This window comes from Rhipicephalus sanguineus, chromosome 3, assembly GCF_013339695.2.
Source record: "Rhipicephalus sanguineus isolate Rsan-2018 chromosome 3, BIME_Rsan_1.4, whole genome shotgun sequence".
Classification (NCBI taxonomy): domain Eukaryota; kingdom Metazoa; phylum Arthropoda; class Arachnida; order Ixodida; family Ixodidae; genus Rhipicephalus; species Rhipicephalus sanguineus.
The window spans coordinates 145,713,534-145,740,420 of record NC_051178.1 but is presented as its reverse complement, the minus strand read 5'-3'; the positions used below and the strand labels follow the sequence as shown (position 1 = coordinate 145,740,420).

The window sequence follows — 26,887 nt, the reverse complement described above, 5'->3', positions numbered from 1 at the left end:
TTCTTATTTATACAATATTTAATTGTACGCACTTGCACACAACAAGAACTTTACAATATTCACACGTTTAACAAAGTTGCTCTTGGTGTCAAAAAGACTCCTCTTTTAACGAGTGCCGGTTGGGGGGCGCTGCCACACTCAGTTTCTTCGCGTCCATAGCGGTACTTCAGACCACTTCCTAATACACAAAGAATATCTCTCCAGGTCCAAATTCAAGTCCTTCTTGTGAAACGCCATACACTAATGCCAGTTAGACAAGAGTACATACTTTCAAAACATGGAATGTCAATGTTACAGACGTCTTCCCGACCTCGTATATTCACTAGATGCAGCTCGAAGTTCGTCCAGGAAGCTAAGAAAAGACAAAAAAGAGCACATGGTTGCAACCACCGATAATTGTAATAAAAAATATTATGCCTCTCACAAAAACTTCCGATTCCATCATAACGTCACGTTGCTTTTAGGGCTGCACGCAAACAAAAACACTGCAAACCAGCTATACGTGGCAAAACCACACAACTAAGCTCTTTTCTTTGCTGTTCTTTTAGTTCTAGAGATACTATTATGCACGGTATTACTGTGAGCCAAATGCTACTAATAACCCAGTTCAGCAGTGCAGTAATGATGCTGTGGCAAATGCACGTCAAAAGAATTTTCGTGCACACACAAGCCAGCCTTGGTTTATTTTCGTTCTCCTGCATACCCAACAGTGTGCTTGTTCTATGGATACTGCCAGTGGAGAGGAAATATTTAAAAAAGAAAGGAATTGCATGCATGAAAGTAGCATCTAGGTTCACATTATTTAACGAGTCCAATCACTGTCTTCATCTGCAGGCACATGGCTTACTACTGAGTGAGAGAGAACCTGAATCACCTCTGCAGATTTCTAACTGACATGCATGATTGCTATGTCACTTTGGTGTCAGCCTCTCATGACCTAATGTATAAAGGCATAGTTAACTTCACAACTACAATATGCAATAGCTTGTATGTTGCACCGCGCATGATGCCCGGAACATCACGCCTACAGTACTTCTGCTAGTGCTTCAAACATAGTGATATGCCGAAGCTAGCTTTGTTGAGTGATCTATATAACTATGATGCTACTTAAACCGGCGAGCATCCTATCGGCAACCTCTCGTTCGAAGCAGGTGACACTAACGTCTTAAATGAAAGCATTCTTTAAAGAACTTCCTTACCTAGAGAAGTTGTGGATACACGTTCCCCCCAACATGATACGAACTGTAGAGTTTGCTACATTGAGCTTGTATATGGAAAGGGATTCCTCGTATGTCACCCCACCGGCAATGAACACCGTTATGTCTTGGTAGCGTAGAATGCTGCCGCTGTAAAGCAAAAAAAAGACGTTTGAGTTCATACCTCGTGACAGTAACTTTCACAAAGCTCAAAATACAATGAGCAGGTAGTCGCAACAAGGAGAAAAACACTAAAAATGGAAACAGGGTGTCTTATCTGAGAACTTGAGATTCACTCCACTCAGAACAGCATACCCCCAGCAATTTACATACAGGCACATGCAAAGCCACTCAGCAGGAACACTAATGCATGCATGTGCAATATCTATTCATTCTAGCAGAGCAAGTCAGAATGCTGCCCTAGCTTTACTGTACAGCCAACTAGTGGAGTGCGAGGATGAGTCCACTTGATTTCTTTGATGTTTTAAGACAAGCTGACTGAGCATCACTCGTGACGACAGGAGACGGGCACATTTGTAAAATGACGGGAGGTCAACACAGTTCTTTGTAATGCCCTAGCAGGTAAAATGCGAATGGAGAAGGCCATTAGACACTCGCCCAAAACCATCTAACGTCATGATTGTTGCTTGCATGTGCTTCATGGGAAACTAGAGGTGTACGAAGGCACATCACATTATACTGACAGTGAATACTTTGTCTGGAAAGCAAGATGCAAATGTTTTCAATCAATACTATGTCACACATTTGACTTTCCAAGCTTGAGGTAAATCTCATCATCCGTTAATTTTAAGTTTGCTCCAAAAAAAACTGTCTTCTCATGATTCTGCAAGAATACATTCCTAAACAGTAGCTCTGTGTGCATATCTACATAAGTAACGTACTGGACCCAGAACATTTAACATCAACAAAGTATGTAAGCACTTTTGGTTTACAAAGATGTGCTGGCATTGCTTAAACCAATTTATTTTTTCTGTATAATTAGTTGTTCCAATCTCACCTGTCAGACGGTGCATAGGCTTGAGGATAAGCATTGTCTCTTAGCCGACCTCTCAACAAGTCTTCCAGTATGTCGTAGACAAGTGGCACATGTTGTGTGTAGATGTTTTCCACACCCTAAGAAAGACATTTTAAACATTGTTTAGCAAGATCCAACTCTGGGCTGCAATCGAAACATGCAAAAGTTCACTATTAACCCCTAGAGGGTCAGTTGGTTAAAGCAGTATGATAATGGGCCATTTTTTTTGTAACTTTAGATGCTTAAATAAGATCGATATAACACAGAAACACGGCAGCATATCTTGTACAGAAAAGAATGTATGTTTATTTCCAGACACGATTCACCCACTTCCCTTCTTGAAACTTTGTAAGAAGACCGTGTACTGTTCTAAATGAGAGTAGTAAAAGTTTCACCACTGCTTCACAGTTGACGTCCGGGGTGATTGACTGTGACGTAGTTCCACTCGCAACATAAAAACGCAACAGTAACAACAGTCTCGCTCAACGTAAGACTAGTACGTTTCTCCCAGCCTATTAAGTGCTTTTCATTATGAGCAATCATAGGCCTAAACATCTTCAAACATGAAAAACACACTTACTATACAAAATATAAAAAGAACTAACCTTTAGACCTTTGATGACTTTTTTTGTAAAGGCGCGAACATTATCAGCGCTGAACTTATCATTAGGCTGGAGCTTGCGTTCTTGAAAGTCAAGTGCTGCTGGTATCATCTGAAAAATATATTACTGATTAAAATAAAATAAAATGTAGTTTGCTGCACTTAATCTCCCCAGTGCAAGTATCTCACGACAATGAAGTGATGATAATGAGCCTGACAACTAAAATGTACCGAATTACAATACAAACTGCACAAGGCACACAAGCCAGCTCTAAACCCATTCTTTATGCCTGAATCTTCAACAATAAGCTGAAAGAAAGAAAAAAATAAAGAAAACATGCATAAGAAAATGGGAAATCTTACTGGTTTATTTCTTTTTCTCATGTGCCACAGATTTAGTGCTTCAGAAAGACATCACATGAACACGAGAAAACAGTGCTACCTAGGTTGAATAACTTCACCATAATGCAGTCCAATTTACTCAATAGGCTTTCACACTAAATAATGGTAACATAAACCAATTCAAAAATTATGATGATCATCACAGTGCCACATTGTAGTGGTGGCAGTGAAGGGTGAGAAATTATTTCCAAATGTATTTAAAAAAAAGAGTTTAACTCATTATTGAATGAAGCTGTACCTAAAAATACAAGAAACACACAAGCCAAAATGTAGTAATACACAATGCAATGTTATGTAATTAATTTACAATTACAATGCTAAGTAATTTACAACAATATATTGCCATAGCACACACAAAATGACTAGACAAGACCCTTTTTAGAAGAGCAACAGCATTAAAAAATCATGAACACAGTAGATGAATCTTGTAAAGCGATAACTTAGTAACAGTGATGCTACTGAGAAAGCCAGCAGTAAAAAAGATAAGAGGTAAAATAAGATGTGTGCATGACAATATATTTTTCTTTTTTTTTGCCACTTCCACTTAAATATTACCAGTACACGTGGTCACTGACTTTGATACTCACTCGTAAAAGGGTTTCAGAGATGCCTCTGTTTTTCATGAGATGCACCAGACCACTGAGGTCACTGCTGCTATGTTTATCGAAGTGCAAGGCATACAAAATGACCAGCCGAAGGCAGTCAATGTCACGGACTTTGCTGCTGCCAATCAAACTTCGTACCCGCTGCAATAAACAATACAGAACAAAACAAAAGACTGTTAATCTAGTACTTGGTTTTGGAGGAACACTACAGACATGCATTTATTAATCAATTTGGTCTGTCTGCTAAAGTATACTTTCAGAAGTAGTATTTTAGCTAGTTTTTGAGTAAGACGACTTTTGCCAGCAAGAAAATGAAGGTCAAAGTTCTATTTTTAAAAGTTTTGCACTGAAACTCTAGTAAAAGAAAACACAGACAAGCCAAACTTTTGGGGTTCAAGAGAGGTGCAAAGCTGAACCAAGAAAAACACCACTAAGTTGTACATGCTGGCCCTGTTACTGCCAAATACCGTAATAAAATATGTAGGAAGGAACACGGGGTTCTATATTTATATCTATGTTCCTTCAAACTTATTTCATCAAGCTGCTAGAACAAATATTAACGTTCCCTAGACTGAAACAAAGAACACAAATTCTTACAGAGTTGCTAAGAACTCACCTTGAGAAGATCCGAGTGGTCCCTGGTGGCCACAATTTCTTGCTCTACCTCGGACACCTCCAGTAGGCTGTGTGCACCGACTAGACGGGACAGTTCACCAACCAATGTGACGTGTTTGGCCACCGTCCCTTGAATCTTCTTGAACTGAGGGTAATGCTCCACAAATGCCTGTGCAGTAGGGCAGAAAGCACCACCTTGATGAACTCATGTTTTTTTTTTTCCACCACTACAGTACTATCTTATCTTTTCAGAAGTTTCAACACAGGACTGCTGTTATCTGCAATCATTATTACACTAATAAAGCACCTCCGACACTCAGACTTGACCTCAAGGGATTACAGCTACACAGAAATGCACCCAAGTTTCCTGTCATGCACTCGATTTATATTTCCATTTTTAAGACATGACTGAGCACACAAAATTGCACCCCCTCTAAAGGAAGCACATCTGTATTCATTCGATGACATTTGGCAAGACTCTCCTGCACAGCTCAGTCATACAGTGGTTGAGCTTGTCACACACTTAAGGGTTCAAGAAAATGAAAGCAAATTTGGGTACAGAATGTTTTCAATATAAAGCAAAATGTTTTGTGGAGCTGGCAATCTCGCACAATACAATGTGTTATATTCATGCAAATATGGCACATCTGCGGTGTGCAAGTTCAAGCTAGCTCGTCATATAACTGCCACTTTTACCTGTCTGCAATGATTGTTAATAATCCAATTGTCGCATCGCTGTTATTTGCAGACATTGTGTGCATGCATTTGTCTAGGCTACCACACAAAGGTCTAAAACCTGGTTTAAATTCAAGCTAAACAAATACCTAGTAGTATTTGTATAACTACTTACATTAGACTCACATTTAATGCCTACATCTTTTAATCATGTCATTGTCAATGTTGTGGGGGACTTTAATCTAAACATTTAACGCTCAATGCGTAAGAACTAAAATTTCAGAAAACAGTGAGTCTGCAGGCATGCAGCTCTAGAGTTATCGACTGTTGAAAACTTTGCATTCCACATACCTTCATGTCAGCTATAGACTCGACTTTCTCATGACTTTTTGTCTTGGCTTGGAACTCTTCCATGAGGTCCTTGATGTTGGAACCAATCTCACCAAAGTTCTTGTACATATTCTGCACAAAGAATGATCTATGTTTAAAACATATGCTGTCCTGTACTAAACACTGCAGAAAGCTTACGTTGCTGTAGAACTCATCATTATCTTCTGACAGTACCATGTCCTGCAAGTCTCGTGAGAGGCCAGGAACTTGAGAAAGGTTGACTCGGTTGTTTTGGATCTTTAGCAGCTCATGAACCATTGCCTGATATGTCCACTGAAAAAAAAGAATTTCACATGGTAACACCTCGTTTTTCAATTAGAAGCAATTCACATAATGTTTGACATCAAAAGTGACCCAGTGACAGAAAATCCAAAAGCAAAATCTTAATGTGGTGATCATTGTTGTTAAGATACTTTAAGCTATGAATCGGCAAAGGGTGCCATATTTTCACGATTCCAGTGCGCCCCCTACTGCAGCATGCAGGCAATTTTACATTCAGAAAATTGAAGAAAATAATAACATAATCCCGATTTCACTTTTCAGTAGGGGTGTGCGAATATTCGAAATTTCGAATAATTTTCGAATAGTGTTTGCTATTCGATTCGATTCGCACTGGAATTTTACTATTCGAACTTCCCAAAAACAAATACAGTCAACGTCCGATTAAAACTGATCCCTTCAGATTTTCAATATGCTTCACCTCATTACACTCTCGTATTGCGGCAAAGCTGCCTTTCAAGGTCCGTTACGGTCGAACTTTGCCAAGAACGTCCGATTGGAAGTGGGTCCTAGATTTTCAATATGCTTCACCTCATCACACCCTTGTATTGCGGCAAAGCTGCCTTTCAAGCTCCGTAGCGGTCGAATTTTGCCAAGAGACAGTCAACGTCCGATTAAAAGTGGTCCCTAGATTTTCAATATGCTTCACCTCATCACACCCCAGTATTGCGGCAAAGGTTCCCTTCAAGCTCCGTTCCGGTCGAACTTTGCCAAGAGACAACGTCCGATTGGAAGTGGTCCCGAGAGTTTTAATATGCTTCACCTCATCACACCCCGGCATTGCGGCAAAGCTGCCTTTCACGCTCTGCTACGGTCGCAAATGTATTAACTCGAGAAAACGCTGGTTCCAACATGGAGACGAAAGATGTGGCAGAGGTGGGGGCTCAATTAATGCTGTTTTAGACCTGAAATTTGGGCAGGAAGTCCGAAAAATTGGAAGCCGAAGCTTTTTAGCATCCAAAATTTCAGATGTTCTTATATATCGACGTCTACGAGGCAGATTTGGAACTCCAGACTTGAAGGGAGCACACCCTTGTCCGCCACATCAGTTGGGCTTCCACAGAAGTTGAAAGAGGAGGAGAGGCTGAGGAAATGTCATCTCTGCCTATCACGTGTAAAGTGTTGTCGGCAACACTTTGGTTGCACCAAATCATGTAAATAAATAGAATTTGGCCTCTACATTGCCTCATTCTTGATAAGACAACTATGAAACACCACGGCACCAGTACTTCATCAACCTAGCGAAAAGAAACACTTTCACGTTGCTATCTCATAAGAATATGCTAAGGAATCCTCTCTAACTTTTTTTATGCAATTTAGCTTCGAAGTATTCGAAAAATATTCTAGAAATATTCGAGAAATATTCGAAAAATATTCTATTCGATTCGCACTCACACTTCAATATTCGAATTCGCTTTGCACCCAAAATTTTGCTATTCGCACAGCTCTACTTTTCAGCCCAATTCCAAAGGGCACACAAATTTGAAGTCTACATTTAGCAAAAAAAGATGTGCACTAGAATTACGCAAATATGGTACACTGATTTTGTCTGTTTCCTGGGCCAAACCACAGAGTATCTTAAAAAACAGACATGTTTCTATGAGCCATGGAAATTGCTTGAGTGTGAGATCCAATTGAACATAAAATATTAAAAAAAAGACATACAAGTCCTTGTGCTTTTGCACATAAAGTGTCACTGAATGGTCAGTAGGACATTACATATGCAGACCAAGGGTGCCATAAAGCAGAACTCTTTTTCTGTCTTTTATGTCTGAGGTGGGTTCGGGAAAAATTAACAAATCAGACTGCAGCAGCTTTTTTATTTATCTTCAGTGGCAACCTTGCGTGCAGTATTAAAATGTTTAACTACAGCTTACCTGATTTAGAAGTGGTGTCACTACATCACTTCTACGGTCCAAGATTAGCAGTAATGGGGGCACCTCTGGTTTCCTGAAGTCAAAGAGCTTCGCTTCTCTTTTCATCCATTGCTGCAGATTAGATAATGTTGAAATGAAGGATGAAACATGCTGCGCCTATTAAGACGTTGATCGATGGCGAGTGATATAAAAACAAGATAACAAAAGCATAGGAGCCTATAAAGAAACAGTTCACTATAAAGGAACAGACGAGTACAGTCAGCTAATTGAAATACTCATAACTTGTCACCATCAGCAATTACTGCATGCAACTAGTACATGAAGATAAATACAAGAATTTGTTTAGTTACAGCCAGTAACACAAGTTCTAAGTAATGTATTTGTTAATGTTAAAAACAATTAGAGCAAACATCACACTGCACTGAGCTACAAGAAATTTGTATGGCCATGCTCTTAACATTTTGGTGTATTGTAGACTTCACGAATGCGCCCTGTATAAAGCATTAATGTTAAAGCATGCTATTTTCAGAACATCAATAACAACACAAAAGTGTCATTATCAATGTTCCGTACTTATTAACATTGTTTGATGCTTCACTGTGCCAAAACAGTGCACAAATCTATTTCGTTATACCAAGGGCACAAACCTATTTCGTTATACATGCACTTCAACTGAAGCAAGAAATGGTAATGAAAAAAGTTTGTTACATCATAAACTTCTTCATAGCACTGAGGCTTGACTGTATTAGGTTTCAGTCATGTCCTAGGTTTCAGAAATGTGTCACACCGCTCATCTGCTAGTAAATATATGATTGACTTGTTCCTTCAATGACTATGTCATACCTTGTGACATAAAGGTATGAAGCTTAAATGTTCCATGAAATTACATGACCTGCATAGTTCATATTTACGAAACAGCACCAAGAAGTAAGAGAAAAACATAAAGGAGCTTTTTGGTACCGTTTCGTACATATGAATCCTTACCAACTAGCCCAATTGTCAGTCCTACTAAACTGCATAGTTCATTTATGCGTTAAGCATTAGTTTTTGGTCTTGAATGCAAAAAGTAAGAGGTATCCGCATCCTATGTATGGTAGCCTGTTATGTACGAACTAGAATATGGCGAGTAACCCCCGGAATATGATAGTAAGATGGCGCAGTTGGAATGGTGAGTAACACTGGAAACTGTCCTTACCGAGACGCCTTCAGCTAGCCGCCGAGCTGGCTCCGAGTTGCACTGATAGCGCACCACTGGAGCCTTGCGCAGGCTGAGAAGCAGCGCCACCAGACCCTGAACGCTCCTCTCAAAGGCAGCCGTACTCCAGCGCTGACCCTGGATACATGGGGACAATTATTCAGACAGTCTGAAACATCCCCTCGCTTCACAACTACCGGCACATGCTGTGCTACTGTAGCACGAATCAAAGGGAGATATTTCACATGTAATAAGAGACAAGAGAAAGAATTAATGAGACAGTGGATACACAGCAAGAAAAATGAATGGAACTCATGGGATTGATCTTTTTGCAGGTTACAACCATATGGAGCAAGAGACAAAGCAAAGCATTGTGTGCAATGCAGAAGATATGGACCAGCTTCTGTCTGCGGCTAATTATCCTTTCGTCACGTTCTGGTTCATTTTTCATCATTACATTTACATTAAACATAACTATTAACCTACCCACACACTTTTTGAAGCTCCACTGTCTGTTGTCTCCATATGATGTAGCTATCAGATTTAGGACAGATTTAGAAATATGCATTTTATAACACCACATGCGAAACAAATGCTGAGGGAAAAGAAAAAACATGTGACGCCATAAGCTAGATGAGACAATAAAATTAAGCAGCCTCTCGTCTGATTTCACTCAGCAAGGGAAGCAGTTCATGTTTTTATTTGCTTACTACTTTTATCGTTCCAAACGACAAGATCTTATTTTGTGACAAGGGTGTCATTTTCACCAACGTTACAGCACTCATGTTACATTTCTGAAGCATGCATCACATGGAACATGGCAAGCACACTACACACAAACGAAGCATGCGTATATTTGCCTAAAAGTGTACACAAGAGTGCGCATAGAAATGTTGTTCCAGAAACAAGGAACAAAAAGAAAGTAGCATTTTCTCAATAGACGAGGTACTGCATAAACTAGTACATACTTCTCGACAAGACACTCAATCTTGCAGAGAAATGGAGATGAAATCATCATAATATTCCACTGTTGAGCAACCATATATGTATCTTTGCATAGAACCCTTTTTGACCGTCGTATCAAAAACAGACCCTCACCTGAAAGCAGCCAGTCAGGTTGAATGAAAATAGGTGAGGTGCCAAGGCCACATAGTCCCCAAAGAACTCCTTGACTTCCTGTATACACTCCTGGTCATCAGCCTCCGCAAGCTCCTTGATGTCACTGCGGTTAACTGTGTTGCTAAAATCTGCAAATCAGGGACATCAGGATGCACCTTTACATAAACCCACTAAAGATCCTTCTTTCGGTTTTCACTGGAGGGCGTGCACCATCTTTCTTTCTTTCTTTCTTTATTGGCTTATTTAGAACAATATTGACATTGTCCTAGGGGACACGGCTAAAGGCAAACATTGCCTGACTGGGCTGTGCCACCCATACAGCAGCAGCGGCAGAGACGACATTTGCAAACCAAATCATACATGAAAATCAATTACTACACTTGTTTTACACAGATTAGATGTACAATTCATCAAAATTTAAGGCAATAAACAAAAAGAAACAAAAACATCAACGTTATACAGTTTCATAGGTACTTATTGAGCACGACAAAAGTAGAAGCGCATACATATACAAAAAAATGCTCATATAACCATCGAAAAAAAAAAAAGATGAATGGAAGGCAACCAAGAACAACCTGATAGAGCTCCCGAGCCAGATGCAGGACAAAAAAAAAAGCCATTGATGCGGAATAATAGTCTTCTTAGGTTAACTTTAGCTTTAGTCCTCTGAAATTAATAATTCTCTTATCGTTTTTTTTTATGTTTGCTTTGAGGAGATCTGTAGTTAAGATCTTATGACACAAGAGTTTATTTTACTCTTCAAAGTAAGCATTGGATCTGTAGGAAAAAATATTTCAAAAGGAGAAATCAATCTATCTCAGCGAAAAGTTTATTAACATCCCTAAGTATAATTGAGCTTAGGGAACTTGCAAACATCATGAATGTGGTGTGACAGTCCTGAACTGCAAAACTGTGCACTGCTCCTTAGCAATAAGAACACCAACTGTTGAGAGCTTGCATATAGCCAGAGAACTTGATCTAGTTCTTACAAAATGATGAATGCACTCACAATAATGTTTGCATGAAGCAGCACACAGAACAGAATAAGGCAGAGAAAACGTAAGTAACAAAGGTACTTGCAGCAAGTTTCTTGAATTGTGCTTTCTCCCTTTAGTTCATTTCCATGTACTGCTTCACATGCAAGGTTTTGATGATTAATCGCCAACTTGCTCAACTGTCAACATTGATGAGCACTTCTAAAAAGTTCACACTTCTGGATCGTGGTCATGCCATTGATAAAACTGATGTGCCAGTAATGTCCATTTATAAAAGTAAACTTGTAGAAGGTAAGGGTAAAGCAGTGCCAATGTTTGGGTGAGCAAGATTTATGTAGCTGAAACTATTAGTCATAACTATCATGCCTTCATGCTCAATTTTACTCCTTCAGTTGGTCACTGTTTCACTTCTAAATGAATGGTTGGCTTGTTAACCTTTATTTCCAATTAAAGACGCTTAGTTCCTTCTGTCTACGAGCATCATCAGTGGGGCATTTTTCAAGGAATTGTGAACTTCTATGGAAGTGATGAAAATTAAGAGCCTTTAAAAAGAACGAATAAGGGTAGGTAAAAAATATGTATTTACATGGATGCCCTCAAGCAGAACCAGCACATGCTGCATTGATATTGCCGAATACATTGTACGCTTTAAACGAGTTACGTATATTATGAGCATGCCATAACTCAAGAAACAACACAGAAAAGACTGCTCTACGTCCACACGTGTTTGACTCACAGATGTAGTATTGACCGTAACGAGGATTTCTGAGTTCTTGGACGAGCAGCTCCACATTCTCCCGAATCGGCCGCAGGAATGCAATGCATTTCATATGCTTCATCGCTTCAGTGCCAGCGCACACGTCGATTCTCTCAAAGAGGTAGACTTCTTTGAGCAGCATTTCTGACTGGGCATATACCACGCTCACAGTGGTCGTCTGAAAAAATCCAACATGCAAGGCAGGTGTTGCATGGTATAAATAGCACTAAATATACAACAATGCCGTTAGACCTACAACTCAATTTTCTGTCTCAGTACACAGTGGTCCAGTATAAAAAGAAACAAGTGACTTGTGTACCACACTAAGATATCCTTGCCTTTTGCAATGAAATGTTAGTACTATCATATTCACATGACACATAGTTAACTCAAGAGCTACATGGCAGATGGTAGGTTCCAGCTCATTTACAATGTGTTCATTTACACAGTGCTAAGACACAAGATACAAATGCCAGATTGGATGAGAGGTTCTGTGTAGGGTATATAAAATACCATATTACTTATGCTCCTTAGTATTTTCAGAATGTGACCTGCTAGAATGTGACCTGCAGAATGTGACCCAGCTCACTCAGTGGCAAATAGGTCCAAATATGTGTCACTTTGCATGTAATAATATGTCACATTTGGCAACATAAATGTAATTGAATTAATTTAGATAGAGTCAAATGACACATACCTATATATTGCCCTCACACATGACATACTACTACTAATATTTTGCAGAAATGCATGCAGTAAGAGAGGCCTTTCTACCCTTCCCAGCATTGCCTCTCAAGCATGAGATGGAATATAGACGTGTTCCATACCAAAAATAATGCCCCTCTGAGAAAGTCACACCAGCGTGACAAATGCGAACGTGGAGAGATAAATGCGCTTTCTAATTTGTTTGGGCATGTTTGCATTTTGTTGCTTCTTCTAAAACTATAGAAACCATAATATTGCGCCACTGATAGCCAACGCCATAGTATTTTCTTTTTATAAGTCACCTCATTTCACTAAGTAGCTGTCCTAGAGGTTAGCCAATATATCTTAGTTTCCTAAAAAACCAAATAAATGCCTATTGCACTAGTTTTTCAACTAACTTTAAACATTCATGCAACTATATAGTACAATGTGTAGCAATGGCAATTTTTCACTCAAATAGATGTCCTTACCACTGCGTTGCGAACGTGTTTGCATGCTGTCTATGGAACAAGTGTTTACTGTTACTGCTCCTAAGGTTACAAATCAGCTGGTCAGTATAAATGACTTGGCAGCCTTGGTTACATGTCGAATGAAAACTGTCTAAAGGGTGTCTTAAGTACACACCAACGATGATAATGGGTAAAACGTGAATGATACGGTTACTTTATTATCTCCAGTATGGATATGACAATAACCATAAAATATGTTCGATGGCTGTCTGATTACTCAACATTACCATTGTGCTTCTACTACCTTAAAACATGCCCCGGATATCATGTAGGAGAACAAGCTGAAGGCATGCATGAAAGTAGTTGTTAGGCAAATAGAACTATATCCACATATATCCAATAGGTAACAACATTTTAGCAAAGGCGCAGAACAGTAGATCTAGAAACAATGAAATGTCTTTGAACTGCCAATGACATAGGATGTCTTTTCCTCACAACAGGTGCACGCCTAGGTATCTTTTTTTTTTTTTTTGCGTCTGACCTTTTACGAACACAAATTAGCACATATGTGCCAACTGTTCGCTACTGCACTTACAGTAAGCAAGTTAGCCCCACGATTAATATGCTAAAGCCGGTATTAATATGCAGCGATTTGCATAGAACGCCCCTTCGAGACCGTTTTACACGGTGCATGCACCTCCACAACACAGCAATATTTAAACACGATTAACCAGTTCAAATAGATGGCTAGCTTACGGTTTCTTTGTCCATCATCAACACTTTCATTCCCGGCCCACTTTCTTCTATCATCTTGTCAATGTAGAGTCGAATTGCGGCGACGGCACTCATCTTGACGTTTCGTAACCGGCTGAGTGTTCAAGCCGGTTCGTTAAGTATGAAATATTACACAGTGTACAGAAACTCCAGTGGCATGTGGAGACACTGGTATCGTTCGGCGTTTCGAAGGTTCCGACTTGTCTTCATGAAGACGTGACAAAACCAAACGCTCGACGGCACGCAAGCACAACCGAAACTGCGACGTGTGGTGCACTGAGAAACGCCCTGCACCGCCTGCTCATTCAGATTCGCATCTGTGCGTCTTGAGAACTACTAGGAAGCTACTAGGAAGCCGTTATAGCTGCTTAACGACAGGAAAACAACTTTCGCCGAGTGAAACAGCTTCAGTGCGTACAGTACCGAAGTGATTAGGTGGAGCCATAGAGTTTCATACAATAACCTAGAGAGGAAACTGGCGCTGCGATCGTTCAACCACCATGGGAATGATGGGAAGTACAGGCTTCGGTATGGATAGCGTTAGCTAGCGAACTGTCTACGGATCTTTTTCTACAGTTTCAGTTTCGTTCTTCGCGAGGTGTGGGTAGTGGGGTGCGTTTCAAAGCACTCAAGCAGCGCCTTTGTTGTTCAAAGAGGCTGAAGACCGCTAGATATCTTAATTTGCTGTTTCGTTGCAGCTTTACAGGTTGTATATGACAGTTTTAGTAAAGCGTCGTGCACTCACCGCTGCGCATAGATGTAGCGTCCCATGCCAGTGAAGGAAATTGCTTAGAGTTCACGTTTTTCGATGAGCGCTACTTGTCGAAACTCTTTCAAATCGACTGCAAAACGACGGCAAAGCTTAGTAGACGTGCCGTCACGCTCCTCTGACTTGACTTCGCAACAAAACGAGAGATGCGTTAGATGCAGACCACTTGGACAGACGCACCTGGCATCGCAGCAGACGATACGTTAAGTGTTTGTCACTCAATACAGTACTGTTATTTCCATAAATAGATAATGCGTACTTTAGAGGGAAAAACAAGCGTGTTTGTTTTCAAGTGTCGTAAAAAAATAATTCATTATTTGGTGATGCCAAATCTGGAGCGCATTTGCAGAGCAATGTATACACTGGTGCTTGAATTTGTCCAGGTTTCACTTCCATCTCACCGTCAAGCGATCTTTTTGTAACAAGTTTTACGTGCAAAAGAACGAAGCAAGTTTTAAGTGGAAATAATGTTATATCGCTTTGTTTTACACTCGGCAAACAAGCGTCACGAATCTCAAGAACGAAAGCCATCCGAAGCAGATCCGAAGCCTGTACTTCCCATCATTCCCATGGTGGTTGAAGCGCCGCTCAAGGAACCCGCGTAGACACTAGCGCCAGATTCCCCTCTAGGTATTATTGTAAGAAACTCTATGGGTGGAGCCATTGCTGTTTACATATGTATTACAATGTTGATGTTTTAAATAGCAATCTTATGCAAAATGAAAGTGTTACTTCGTACGTATTCGTGTTTTGTCTCCTCTGCCTAAGTATGAAAGTATTTAGCTTGAGAGAAAGCTTTATTTGTGTATCACGCTTCACGCACAGGCGCCATGCTCACGCACGGTTATCTCCGAGTCTTAGACTCTTAGCTACAAATCTCAAAGGTCATGTTTTTGTGTACTGCAGTTTTGGAAGAAGTACGTCACGGCCGCCATATTTTAGACATTTTACTAGCCATGTTACTAGCATCTCGTGCTGCTCTTCCGTCCAGCGACCGTAACGGTATCGAGGTCAGCACAAACATACGCACGCACTGCACGCACTCCGGCCACTCCGACTGCTCCGACGATATGTGTTGCCGAACCTCGGGCGGTGTTGTTGAGCGGCGTGCTATCGTGTCCAATTCTAGTACACAAACGGAATTATGAAAACGTGTGCCTTTGCTTACTATATCGGTACGGTTACTCGCGCCTAAGTTACTCACGTAGCCGATCCGATGGAGGTGTACATTTGGAAAGGTGACTGGGGCCTGCCCAGCATCGACACAGCGTGCTTGGAAGTTCTGGTAATTCATTTCGCGGCTGTCCCCGGTCGCAATTCACGTTCGCTCTATGTGCGGGAATTTTGATGACCACAATACGTTACTTTGTTCATTTCTGCATAGGCGTACGCGAAGTTTTCTGGGGCGCCGGTGAAAACCAGAGAAGTTCGTCGACCCTGGTTCGGTACGTAAGCACTACAGGCTAAACTGCTTTACGTGCGCTAAAAACAGCAGCGCTGGTTTCCGCCGCCGTTGTCAAAATCTATAAAGTTCTGTTCCGGAAATTTTCGATTTGCTGGCTCCAGCAGCCGAAAAGTTCCCGCTTGCAAACGTTCTTTAAAACAAATTTTCAACTAGCTGTTTGATCATTATGCAATGGCACAATATTTTTACAGGATCGTTGCCGGTGATGCGACATGGGCCCGAGACGAAGCTCACCAAGTTTCAAGATGTCGTGGCCTACCTCCGAAAACAGGCAAGGAAGCATGAAATATTGATTGCAGAGCATAGTTCATTTATTAATTGTTTTCATTTTCGTTGCAGAATTACAGCGCGGATGTAAAGCTGACACCACAGCAAGCTTCAGATGCAAAGGCTTACATTGCCATGCTAAGACAAAAACTCAAGCCCGCTTTGGTACGTGTAAACTATTCCTTGCAATGTGAAGAGTTTGCATGCGAGGTAAATTTTGTCCGACACTGTTCGTATGCCTTCATGCATGGATCGGTGACATCATAGGCGAGACTTCACTAAGAATAGTGGACAGGGTTCGAAAAAAAAAAGAAAGAACCTGCTGAATTGCAATAAGGTACGCATTTGGGCTGTGTGGTTCATGATTAACTGTAGAAACAGCGCTAAAAGACGGGACGAGGAAAGGACACAAACCACGGCGCAAGTGCTCACCAGCTGTTCAATCAGTGACACACCCGCAAAAAAAAGTAGTGGTCATACCTTATGTGCACAAGGTGGCACATAATCTCAAGAAAGTGGTCAGCAGGGCAGGCGTTAGACTGTTGTTTTCTGCCAAAAATAAGCTTGGTAGCCTGTGTCAGCAAGTAAATCGAGAGACCAAGATGAAAAGATGCAGCAAGAAGCATCGCCAAAAGTACGTTTAATGTTGCGATAGTATTGTGTATAAGATACCTCTTTCTTGCGGCCGTTACTATGTTGGTCAAACGGGGCGGTGTGCTAATGACCGCATGCGCGAGCATGCGAATAACGTGCGTAAACAAGCCAGAGATAGTCAATTGTCGCTTCACTGTAATGAATGTGCATCTTTTAAAGATTCGATTTTCCTGTCGAAGTACCATGATGAACGGGCGCGTGTCATTTCTGAAGCGTACCATATCTATAACGGCGGAGAGGCATGTGTCAGCCTCCCCTCGATCTCCCTCCTTCCGAAGGAGTTAACTTTTCTGTCCGATTGAGTATTTTTTGGCCTCTGCGCAGGCTAATCTTTTTTCTTTCTTTTTTCTTTGTTTATTTGCTTTTTGTTTCCTTGAGATTGTGGCGGAGTATATATATGCAGACTGGAAGAATAAAACACATTTGGTTGTTAATCAGCGCCGTGGTTTGTGTCCTTTCTTTGTCCCATCTTTTAGCGCTGTTTCTACAGTTAACTGCTGAATTCCATGCAGAGCTGCTTTGGACACCATGTAATCTAGTAAAGCTTCTTGACCGAGTTGGTCTATACATACAGGACTCTGTAGCACAAAGGAACATGGACAGAGGAAAAGACAGGACACTACGAGTGCTCATGGTGTCCTGTCCTTTCCTCTGTCCCATGTTCCTTTGAACTACGATGAATTCTGTAACATGTAATGTGTTTGGCTAAGCTGGATCGGGCCCAGTGACTGTGCACACACAGTCACATTTTATTGCTTTTATGGCTGCACTAACCAAGGCCAACCACTAGCTCGCACACGTCGTTGAAGTTCATTTACTTGGGAGTGCTAACTGTCAATGGCACACAGACTGAAAACATACAATAGATCACACACAGTCTTTTTTTTTTCTTTCAATGTACCTCTTAGTGCTTTGTTGTAAAGTCACTTTAGGAATGTCTATTGGAACCTTCTTTGCCTCTGAAGTAGAAAAGAAAGGCAGTGTACATCTTGAAGTTTCCTGATGGCTTCAGAAGCTAATGCTTTCTTCTGTTCCAGCTCTACCAATGGTGGGTCGATGCACAGAACTATGTGGAGCTCACAAGGCCCTGGTATGCAAAGGCTCTCGGCTTTCCCTTCAACTACGTAATCCCTGGACAGATGCAGCGTGCTGCCGCTGCTGTTCTAGACTCAAAACTGCAAGGCTTTGACCTCGAAGGCGACCAGGCACAGATTGCGGTATGTGTACATTGCTTAAATGTCGGCTTTATATAGACCGAGTGATAGTGTTATTCATGGCGAAATGCGAGCTTCTCAGTGATGGAAACAACCATTCTATAAAGGTAGAACTACCTTTTTAAGTAACCTAGAAAAGTTGTGCCGAAAGACATGATGAGACTCTGAGGTTAGCTTTGTCATTGAAGCGTTCATATTTTTAATGGCTGCAAACAATTTTTCACAGCTTTTCAAGGAAGCGCAGGAGTGCATGACGACGCTGTCGCAGCGGCTTGGAAAAGAACAGTTCTTCTTTGGCCAGAGGTGAGTGATCTACTGGTCAATTCAGCATAAAAAAAGTTGCCAAGTTACTTCACAAGTACTATTACATATCTTGTTGTTTCCAATACCCGTTGGTTTTCAGTGTTGGAAAACAAAAGCTTTTATCAGCAAGGGCCTGTAGTAGCTGCGCTATGTGAGAAATTAAATTTGTAAAAAGAAAGGAAAGACGGCATGCTATTTTATGCTACAGTGTATTTCAGAACTATGCTCCTGTATCGGAATCAAAAGGTCAAGAATGATGGGATCTGCGAGAATGCTTTTGTTTCCACAGCATGTGCACAAAACGGAATCAAGATATGCAGCCCGCACTAGGGTATGCAACTAACACAATTTTGCACTGTTTCGCTATGTGCAGGCACATTGTGTGCTGGTATTCAGTGTTTCTACAGAGGAGCAACTCCGTACGCATGCAGACTGTACATTTTGCCTCATTATGGTTGCATAACAGCTCTGCGACATGCGAAAAGACTCGGGAGTAAATGAAACCATAGTCACATGCAACTACCTTTCTAGCAGTTCTACCATTAGAAACGCTGCAAGAAAACCAGGAGGTTTGTGACAGAGTTAAAAAGACGCTGGAGAGTAACAAAGTCATAATGATTTGTACAACTTGTATTTAGTTTCACACCAATACCTGTGTGCTGGTACATCAGTGTGACATTGCAAATTTGTGTTTTATTTTTATTTTTTACATGCTTGGGCGACTGTGTCTCATTCAATGTTTTCACTGCTTCCCAAGTTTGGTCTTTAGCTGTTTTTGCATTTTAGGAACCACAAGAAAATTACCTTACTTTTGTCTCAGCCGTATTTTCCTGTGATTTGGGAGATTTTTTGTGTCGGTGTCACCGATTGTGATCTGCTAGCTTTTGGTGTGAAGAGCATACTTCCTTTGCAAGCTAGCAAGTGCATTGCCCAACTGTGCCGACACCATTTCAGCCCCACTTCCTTGGACGCCATTGTGTTTGCCCACCTGGCTCCTTTGCTGCGTGCACCATTTCCAAACTGCGCCTTGCAGAACCACCTCAAGGCGTGTGACAACTTGGCGGCATTCGTTACCAGAATTACGCAGCGATACTTCTCTGTCAAGGGTGAGTTCTTCTGCGTCATTCAAGTCACATTAAGTTGACAAGCTTAGCAGATGCTACATTTGCACAAATTTAAGGTGCAGAAGGTTCAGCCACTTTGCATCTGAGCCATTGAAGAATGTCAACCTTAGAGACTGTGCGTATTTTCTAAATTAACTTTTTATAAACTCCGAAAAATGCTAGGTCACACAGCATAGTATATGGCTTGTTGTAGCAGAGCAAAGTTATTAAAAGGACGAGACCTCTTTGCCAAGTTGCATTGTCTCTGAGCAGAAATCTGTTTTACAAGCATTTGCAAGCACCACTTATTTTTTATGCCATTAGCTGTAGGCTTGTGCGAATAGTAAATTTTAGGTCTGAAGCGAATAGTGATTTGGTCGAAGCGAATTTTGAAGTGAATTCGAATAGTTTATATCACATATTATAAAGGAAAATGAGCATATTTGTCATGACCCAACTACATTGGGTGCCCCCAATGTAGTTGGGGGCACCCCTATGGGTGCCCCCAACCCAATAACATTGGGTGCCATGTGCCAATTCCTGATCCCGATTTAGCCGCAAGTCCGCTGAAACGATGGCCCTTAGGAGCCACAAGGCAATGCAGTGTAGCGATACTAATGAGTGACAAGTGAAGCATCCCAGCCTCGCTGCTGCGAGCGCAAGAAAAAAAACTAAACAAAAGGCGGTCTCGTGGTCAGCTGAAATGTGCGCCTGCGGAAAAGACGTGCTTCACTGCAACACAGCGGTGACACGCGGGCAGCATGACGCATGCTTCTTTCAACGTCAGCGCGTCATGATTTACCCATTCTTTCTGGGAAAGTAGAGAAATTAGTAAAGGGCGGTCTGACGGAAATCGCGATGTATGCGAACCTCCGATTGGCGGTTGTTCCGGCAATTTGCGCACTTGCACTGCTGGCGGAGTACTTGCCGGGAACGCCTACTTCGAAAACTCAGTTCAAAAACTTCAATGATCATCTTTTCCACCAAGAACACATCGCGAATTCCGTCACACTGGTCATTATTAAATTCTTTATTTCACCAGAAAGAATGGGCGAACGGTCGCATCATGAAGCGCTCACGCCGCGAGGGCAGGTGGCATGCTGCCTGCGTGTCACCACTGTGTCGCAGCGAAGCACGTCTTTTCCGCAGGCGCACATTTCAGTTGACCACGAGACCGTTTTTTTTCCCTCTTTCTTTCTTTTTTTCTTGAAATGGCAGCAGCGAGGCCCGCCGTTTCGCCGGTTTAGCGGCAAAATTGGCACCAGGTATTGCTGGAAGACATAACCCTTGTAGCCGCAACCTAGCAGGCACAGCAAACGACCACCTCTGATTACTTCCAGTAATTCAAAGTTCCTTGCATCCCGCTTTTTTGTATGTTTAGGTAATTCGAAAACCCGCTTAATTAGATTTTTCACAGTCCCAGTGACTTTGAATTAACGAGGTTTTACTGTGTTCATTTAAACTTGAAATGGGGCTTCGCGGCAGTGCGGATTTCTCCTGAAAAGGTGTATTCACGGTACAGCACATTTCCACTGCAGTGAAACCACCTTTACAGGGGGTTATATGCGGTTAATGTGTCTATTTGTTCATTTCGAATACTTCGAAATTTCCTCGAATTTAAATTCGTTTCGAAGCGAATTCGAATACTGTAATATTCGTTCGAATATTCGAAGAACTCGAGTATTCGCACAAGCCTAGAACTTAGCTGGAGTTAATTTTCCTGTGTGTGTGTTTTCCTTTCTTCATATGTTGTCCCATACATTAAAGTTGGTTCCCACATTACTCTACGCATTCAGGTTCAGTACCTTATGATATTCAGTACAGTTCCTACCTTACACCATATGGTTACATGAAGGGATGTACCTGTTTCGTTTTGCAGATACTGGCAGTGGAGACTCGGGGGCTTCAAAGGTGTCATCAGAGGAGTTCTCCTTCTCATGGCTCAACTCACTGATATCAGTTGGTGTGGCCACAGTCGCCATGGTTTCATATGCTCTGCTATCAGGGCTTGTGCAAGTAAGTACAAGACACATCCGTAAGCTCAAAAGATGCATGAACTGCGTTTTTGTTGAACGTTGGGTATCAGGTAGTGTCTACATTACTGAAAAGGTTACAGCCATCTTATGCTTAAATGTAAATGCTGAAGTGATGCAACCACAGTAGTCATGAATTAGTTTCCATTGCTTTAACTGTCATACCACGCATGATATTTGTTTCTTTTCCCTTTGGATCTGTGGGGCATACTTCACACTGCATACCGCTGTGTGACATACGACAAAAAGGGGCCATGCACAACATGGCCTCTGAAACAGCTTGAACATCTCTATTGTTACAGATGCACGAGTGGCTTTACCCAAAAAAAGGAAAATCGTCAAAGTAGACATGACAAAAGCAAAAAAAAAAAAAATTGTGCCCATAATATGCACGCAAGCACTAAGAACGAAAGCATAGACTGGTTAGTTTCGATATGTTCATTAGACATGATGGGCTTACCAATTGAAGCAAGAATTAAGTGAAATAATAGATTACTCCCGAAGGCTGCTGCTGTGAGGGCCGGTAAGGTTTTTCATAACCTTAGCTTTACATTTATGTGTGCCATGTATAGCACTTACTGCAGTTAACTTTTTACTACTTCGCCATTCTTGTTCCATCATAATCGTGTGAACTTTGCTCTCAGTAAATGTTACGTTTTTTTTTGTCTTAGAATATCCCAACCACACGTTCCATGCATGGCTTAGAAATATATATGCCGACACCGGCATTTCTGCGAAACGAGCTCTCTAACGCGATCGTGTTAATATGGTGCCAGCCTTTTGCGAGCTTATTGGCAGCAAACTCTTGCTAGCGCTTAATTATTTGGGACTTTTTTCAGGTCGAGTACACGGAAGAAGAGCCACCGCCCATGGACAGTAGGGACAAGACAACAAAGCGTGCTTCAGAATGACAGTGTTTAGAGACAGTGCATCGCGTAGTACTATGGTGTCTAACCCTGTGCAGGACTGTGGTGCAGGGTTGCATAGTATGAATGACTTTTCAAGCATCGGTTCACCTCACTGCCTGACTGACAGCGACGACTTGCAATGCTTCTGAAGAGACGTTGCTGCACACAAGTGACGTGATAATTTGTGTGTGTGCCTGCGGCACTCATTTGCCTTGGAACTGTGCCCAAAAAGTGTGCGTTTGTTTGACCAGCAGAAGCACATCAGCTAGAGGAATTTGCGAATGCCAACAACAACAGTGCAAGAAACTTTGTTAGTGTTTGAAGAGTGTAGATGTAGGTAACAAGAAGCACAGAAGGAAAGATGACTAACAGTGTAAACTGTGGGGGGGAGGCTAGCTGAAATAGGTATGATGTTTGTTTCACATTCATCAAGCGACAGTAACGCATTCTTGCGATTGTGCCAGAATGATGCATCCTTTCAGCATGAAGGCATGCGATGAGCTAGTCCTTGCATGTACAGGCACCTAGCTATATCCATCGTAAAGGTCTGTTGTTAAATCGCCGCTTGATGGGTAGAGGAAGTCACCCAATTTTAGAAACAATGTTTCATTCGTATTTACGGCAAGCGCCACTTGGTGTTTTAGAACACACCGGAATATTTGACCATGGGCTGAGATTTTGTAATGTATATATCCTCTGGAGAACATACCAAGCCCCAGAAGTTGGACCTATACCTATAGAGCAAAATAAAAAGAACTACCGAGCGTTGCTTTGTTACAACATGAAAAAAATATTTTTATCACAAGACAAGACAAGCTGGTAGAACTTATGTCTTGCCTTAGCACAATGAAAAAAAAAAGAAATTGGGGGGGGGGGGGGGAGGCAGGTAGGGTGAATGCTCTGCACAACACTTTTGCTGCTGTGTATAAGCCAAACATCATTTTACTGTGTTACCATGCATGCAGTGGCAATTTGACAAGCTGAAAAAGTAGTGTGCTTTCACTGGTTTTACATGTTACAGTGGCAGCTGCATACTCAATCATGGGATTTAATATTTCAGTGCCACTGGTACATATTTATCAACAATGCATGCAGAAATTCTGTAGTCTGCTTGATACCATATTGTTCTTCATTATTCTTTGTTGGAGTAGGGCACCGAGCGCTTTTTTTTTTAGCTAGGTAAAGAACCCCAGCTGTTGGAAATTTCCAGAGACCTCTATTATGGCGTGCCTCATAATCATATGGTGGTTTTGGCACATCAAACCCCAGCAATTGTTATATTCTAATTAAAGCAATATGGTAGCAGTTTCAACGGAATTCATTTTTGAGAATTCGCTAGCAAATATACAATGTGGATTGGGCATATTAAGGAGTTATATGTTGTATTAGTCAACAGCATACACGGTGAACTTTCATTTATAATGAATTCATTAAAAGTGCAAAATGCTCCAAGTTTTATTGAGATAAACTCAAAGGGGCAGCTGTAGTGATGCGCAAAATTCATCCTAATGCAGCTCAAGTGAATAGAATATGTATGTGACCATGGAAAAAAAAAGCCTTTTATGCACTGTGTGGTAGCGTTCTTATTTATGTTACAATAAAAAAGAAATGGATACAAATAGTGTGTAGACTTCTATGAGGTGCTTCAAATGTTTTACTTCTCTCACCTTGTGCAAAATATCCTGTTAAACTACATCCACATCAGCAGCACTCAAGTGTGTTGCTAAGTAAACGGATGGTTTGTGTTTCCAATCACTTTAAGCGTGCAAATTGACGTAATCACACATGTTCAATCGCTTATCTGTGTTTTTATTTCAGACTGCCGTGACATGTCCTAATTTCTTTTCAATATTTTTTTTTCCTGTTTCTACTGCACCTACTTTGTGGTAAATCAGTTCTGCAGAAGCCCCCAAAGTGTAGGAAAGTTAATGAAAGGGAAATACGATCATTTGTCTATTCATAACATGAGGCTACAGAGAAAATCCATATGGATTTCTGTATATGCATACGTATCTCTGTTTTACGAGTGGATGGATGACAACTTTTCCCTGTCGTAGACCCACTTTGTGCATTTAGTCTGATCTAACGCAACTGAAATTGGTACCATGCTGTCACAATTTGCAAGTGATCCCTTGGAATGTGCCTCTTGTCTCAGACATCTGATCCGGCATCAGAATGTGATGAAATAGTAAGACGTATAGTTGTAGTACTATAGCAGTGAGACTTAGGCTTTTTGCATCGACCTGAGTGGAACATGGGAAAGCAGAGAATTCTTGGCACTCCTTCATGCAGTTCTATGGAGTTTTTTCATTGGCCTGTAGCTCTGGCCCTATTTATGGGCAAATGTCAAAGTACACTCACAAGTTGGTATAAAGCATCCACTGACTACGAGTCCTTCTTGGATGACTTTGCCAAGTGTTCAACTTGTAAGTCCTCAGAGTCTGTCGATAGTAATAAATTAACATTCTCGTACTGTTGGCTAATCGTACAACTTGGCATATAGGTCTAGTGTAGTCCTGTCTAAGACACACTATTGCACAAGTAGGGACCATGTCATTTTATTTCAAATAAAGTGACCTTGGTGTAATGAGGGTTCGTTGCATTTCTGCTTATAGACTAGACTATGAATTGCTGCTTTGGAGTGTTGACAAGTCAAATAGCAATAAATGTACTTACGATAGGCCACTGAACTTTTTCACCAGCAGTTAGGCTTCAGTTCACATGGCAACATTCAGTTCTACAGTAGTTTACTTTTAATTAATCATTTTAATTTACATTTGCATGACTAAGTCAGTGCAGTTCCAAATGTGACAAGTGCAGCTGGGCATGCACCACTCATTCTTTTTTTTTTATTTTTGCAAATAGCAATTTCATGAGAGCTAATAAAGCAAATGAACATGTCCATGAATCTGCGAGCATTTGAAACGATTCTTGCATGACATAGAGAAATTTGCTGGTGTGTGAGGAATTAAACTATGCACCTTCAAAAGGGCCCTTCGACACGAATTAAGCATGTCGTTTTCACCACTTCTGGTACTGTGGAATATGGCAATACCGCAGTGCAAGTGGGAATGCTGAAAACAAAAATGTTATAATTTACATGAATGGGAAGCCCATCTTCTGCTCCAAGTACAGCGACACATGACAGCAATTTTTGCCATTGGAAGTCTCGTTTTGTCATGTCGCAGTGACTCGTGCTGTATGTTCCGAATGGCTTGAGAAGCCAAGTCGTGCGCGACATTCGTGTGGTTCCGGCTAAGCCACAGTAGTGTGCACTAAAAAAAAAATAAAACCGGTCTTTATACTTTACCAGATACAAAAGGATTTCCGTTTTTAAATATCATATTTCAAAAGCAATTTCAACGCGACGCTAGGTGCGCTGTGCAATGGCCACCATGATGTGAGACTTCTGGTAGCTCTCTTACAAGAGGTGTGCGGCGGTTAGAAACAGCCAGTGGCGACATTGGCATAGTGAAGTGCGGAAAGGAAGAGTTTGGATCCCCACACAACAATTGTGATTGCTTCTGGTTGTAGATGCTGAGACTCTGCAACCAGAAGCACAACGTCTTTAAATACTAGCAGTCGCCAGGAAAGAATGTCACACCGCTCTGCTACCCTTGCCACTGTGCAGTTTCTTGCTGCTGTGGTAGAATGTGCTATCTTCAGGATTGGTACACGAAAAATGCTAAGGAAGCTACAAGAAAATGCGGTTAGTTCCCTATCCTAATACTAAACGTATTGATTCTATCTCATGCTAAATGCACTGAAATTTATCTTTTCCAGGAGGGGTCGGGGGGAAGGGGGGGCTTTTGCACAGTTGATGCAAGGCCAGAGATGATTGTAGAAAGAGTGGATGCTTGGACTTGCTGGTACTGCGTTTCTGAAACCATACACAGAGACAGAAATGAACACAACAGTGCCCTCTTGCATTCTTGGAGAGCATTTGTATTCATCTTTAATGACAGAAATTTTGACGATGGCTCTTGTCTGTACAGTACAACATCACGGAAAAAAAGATATGCTACATCACACAACATTACAGACTAAACAGACGCAAATACCCTCCACCACGCGACAAATTAAACAAAAGACAGGCCGTAACTTGGAGATTACTACAAACAGACACTTACCCCAGCCCGGCGATCCTGCGCATCTGTTATCCAAGCTTATACCCAACGGACGCGTGTAAAGCGTGCGGGGAAAGAGCCACACTGCGGCACATGCTTTGGGAATGTGCCGGGAGAGCTAATGTCGCTGCCGCCACTCACTTCGCGACGCATGTTAGGCAGGGACGAACTGCTACCACCGCACGAGGGCAGGGGCCGACCGCCGCCGCGGCTGTGGTCACTGCTGCGGATCGGCTGCGTCGGCGTCGCTGCCGCTGGGAGGCGGCACTCACCAGTGACAAGCTGACCGACCAACTTTGGGCCGTCCGGCACGCCGAGGATGCTGCCCGGGTCCAAGGGCTTCAAGCCGTCACCTGACGTCATCAACATCGACG

General features: G+C 41.6%; 2 protein-coding genes across 2 annotated transcripts; one reads left to right on the top strand and one right to left on the bottom strand.

Moving 5' to 3' along the window:
* LOC119387388 (vacuolar protein sorting-associated protein 45) lies at window positions 1-14,108 on the bottom strand. The gene is made up of 13 exons (XM_037654762.2): window positions 13,653-14,108; window positions 11,722-11,920; window positions 9,970-10,118; window positions 8,872-9,009; window positions 7,677-7,787; window positions 5,659-5,793; window positions 5,482-5,592; window positions 4,457-4,624; window positions 3,823-3,981; window positions 2,838-2,945; window positions 2,215-2,330; window positions 1,200-1,346; window positions 1-352 (listed from the first exon to the last, which is right to left on the bottom strand). The coding sequence occupies exons 1-13, from the start codon at window positions 13,743-13,745 to the stop codon at window positions 292-294; spliced, it is 1,695 nt and encodes a 564-aa protein (XP_037510690.1). The 5' UTR covers window positions 13,746-14,108; the 3' UTR covers window positions 1-291.
* Window positions 14,109-15,490: 1,382 nt separating this feature from the next.
* On the top strand, window positions 15,491-25,234 carry LOC119387387 (metaxin-1). The gene is made up of 9 exons (XM_037654761.2): window positions 15,491-15,724; window positions 15,824-15,884; window positions 16,096-16,175; window positions 16,244-16,336; window positions 17,863-18,042; window positions 18,266-18,342; window positions 19,297-19,448; window positions 21,325-21,461; window positions 22,318-25,234. Exons 1-9 carry the CDS (start codon window positions 15,656-15,658, stop codon window positions 22,387-22,389), a joined length of 921 nt encoding a protein of 306 aa, XP_037510689.1. The 5' UTR covers window positions 15,491-15,655; the 3' UTR covers window positions 22,390-25,234.
* The last annotated feature ends 1,653 nt before the right edge of the window (window positions 25,235-26,887 follow it).

Excerpts from the sequence above, each read along its gene's own strand:
- LOC119387387 (XM_037654761.2), top strand. The coding sequence starts at position 15,656 with ATGGAGGTGTACATTTGGAAAGGTGACTGGGGCCTGCCCAGCATCGAC. Across the intron at positions 15,725-15,823 it reads CAGCGTGCTTGGAAGTTCTG|GCGTACGCGAAGTTTTCTGG; the intron begins GTAATTCATTTC and ends ATTTCTGCATAG. Across the intron at positions 19,449-21,324 it reads GCGATACTTCTCTGTCAAGG|ATACTGGCAGTGGAGACTCG; the intron begins GTGAGTTCTTCT and ends TTCGTTTTGCAG.
- LOC119387388 (XM_037654762.2), bottom strand. The coding sequence starts at position 13,745 with ATGAGTGCCGTCGCCGCAATTCGACTCTACATTGACAAGATGATAGAA. Across the intron at positions 7,788-8,871 it reads GGCTAGCTGAAGGCGTCTCG|CAATGGATGAAAAGAGAAGC; the intron begins GTAAGGACAGTT and ends TCTAATCTGCAG. Across the intron at positions 5,593-5,658 it reads ATGATGAGTTCTACAGCAAC|AATATGTACAAGAACTTTGG; the intron begins GTAAGCTTTCTG and ends TTCTTTGTGCAG.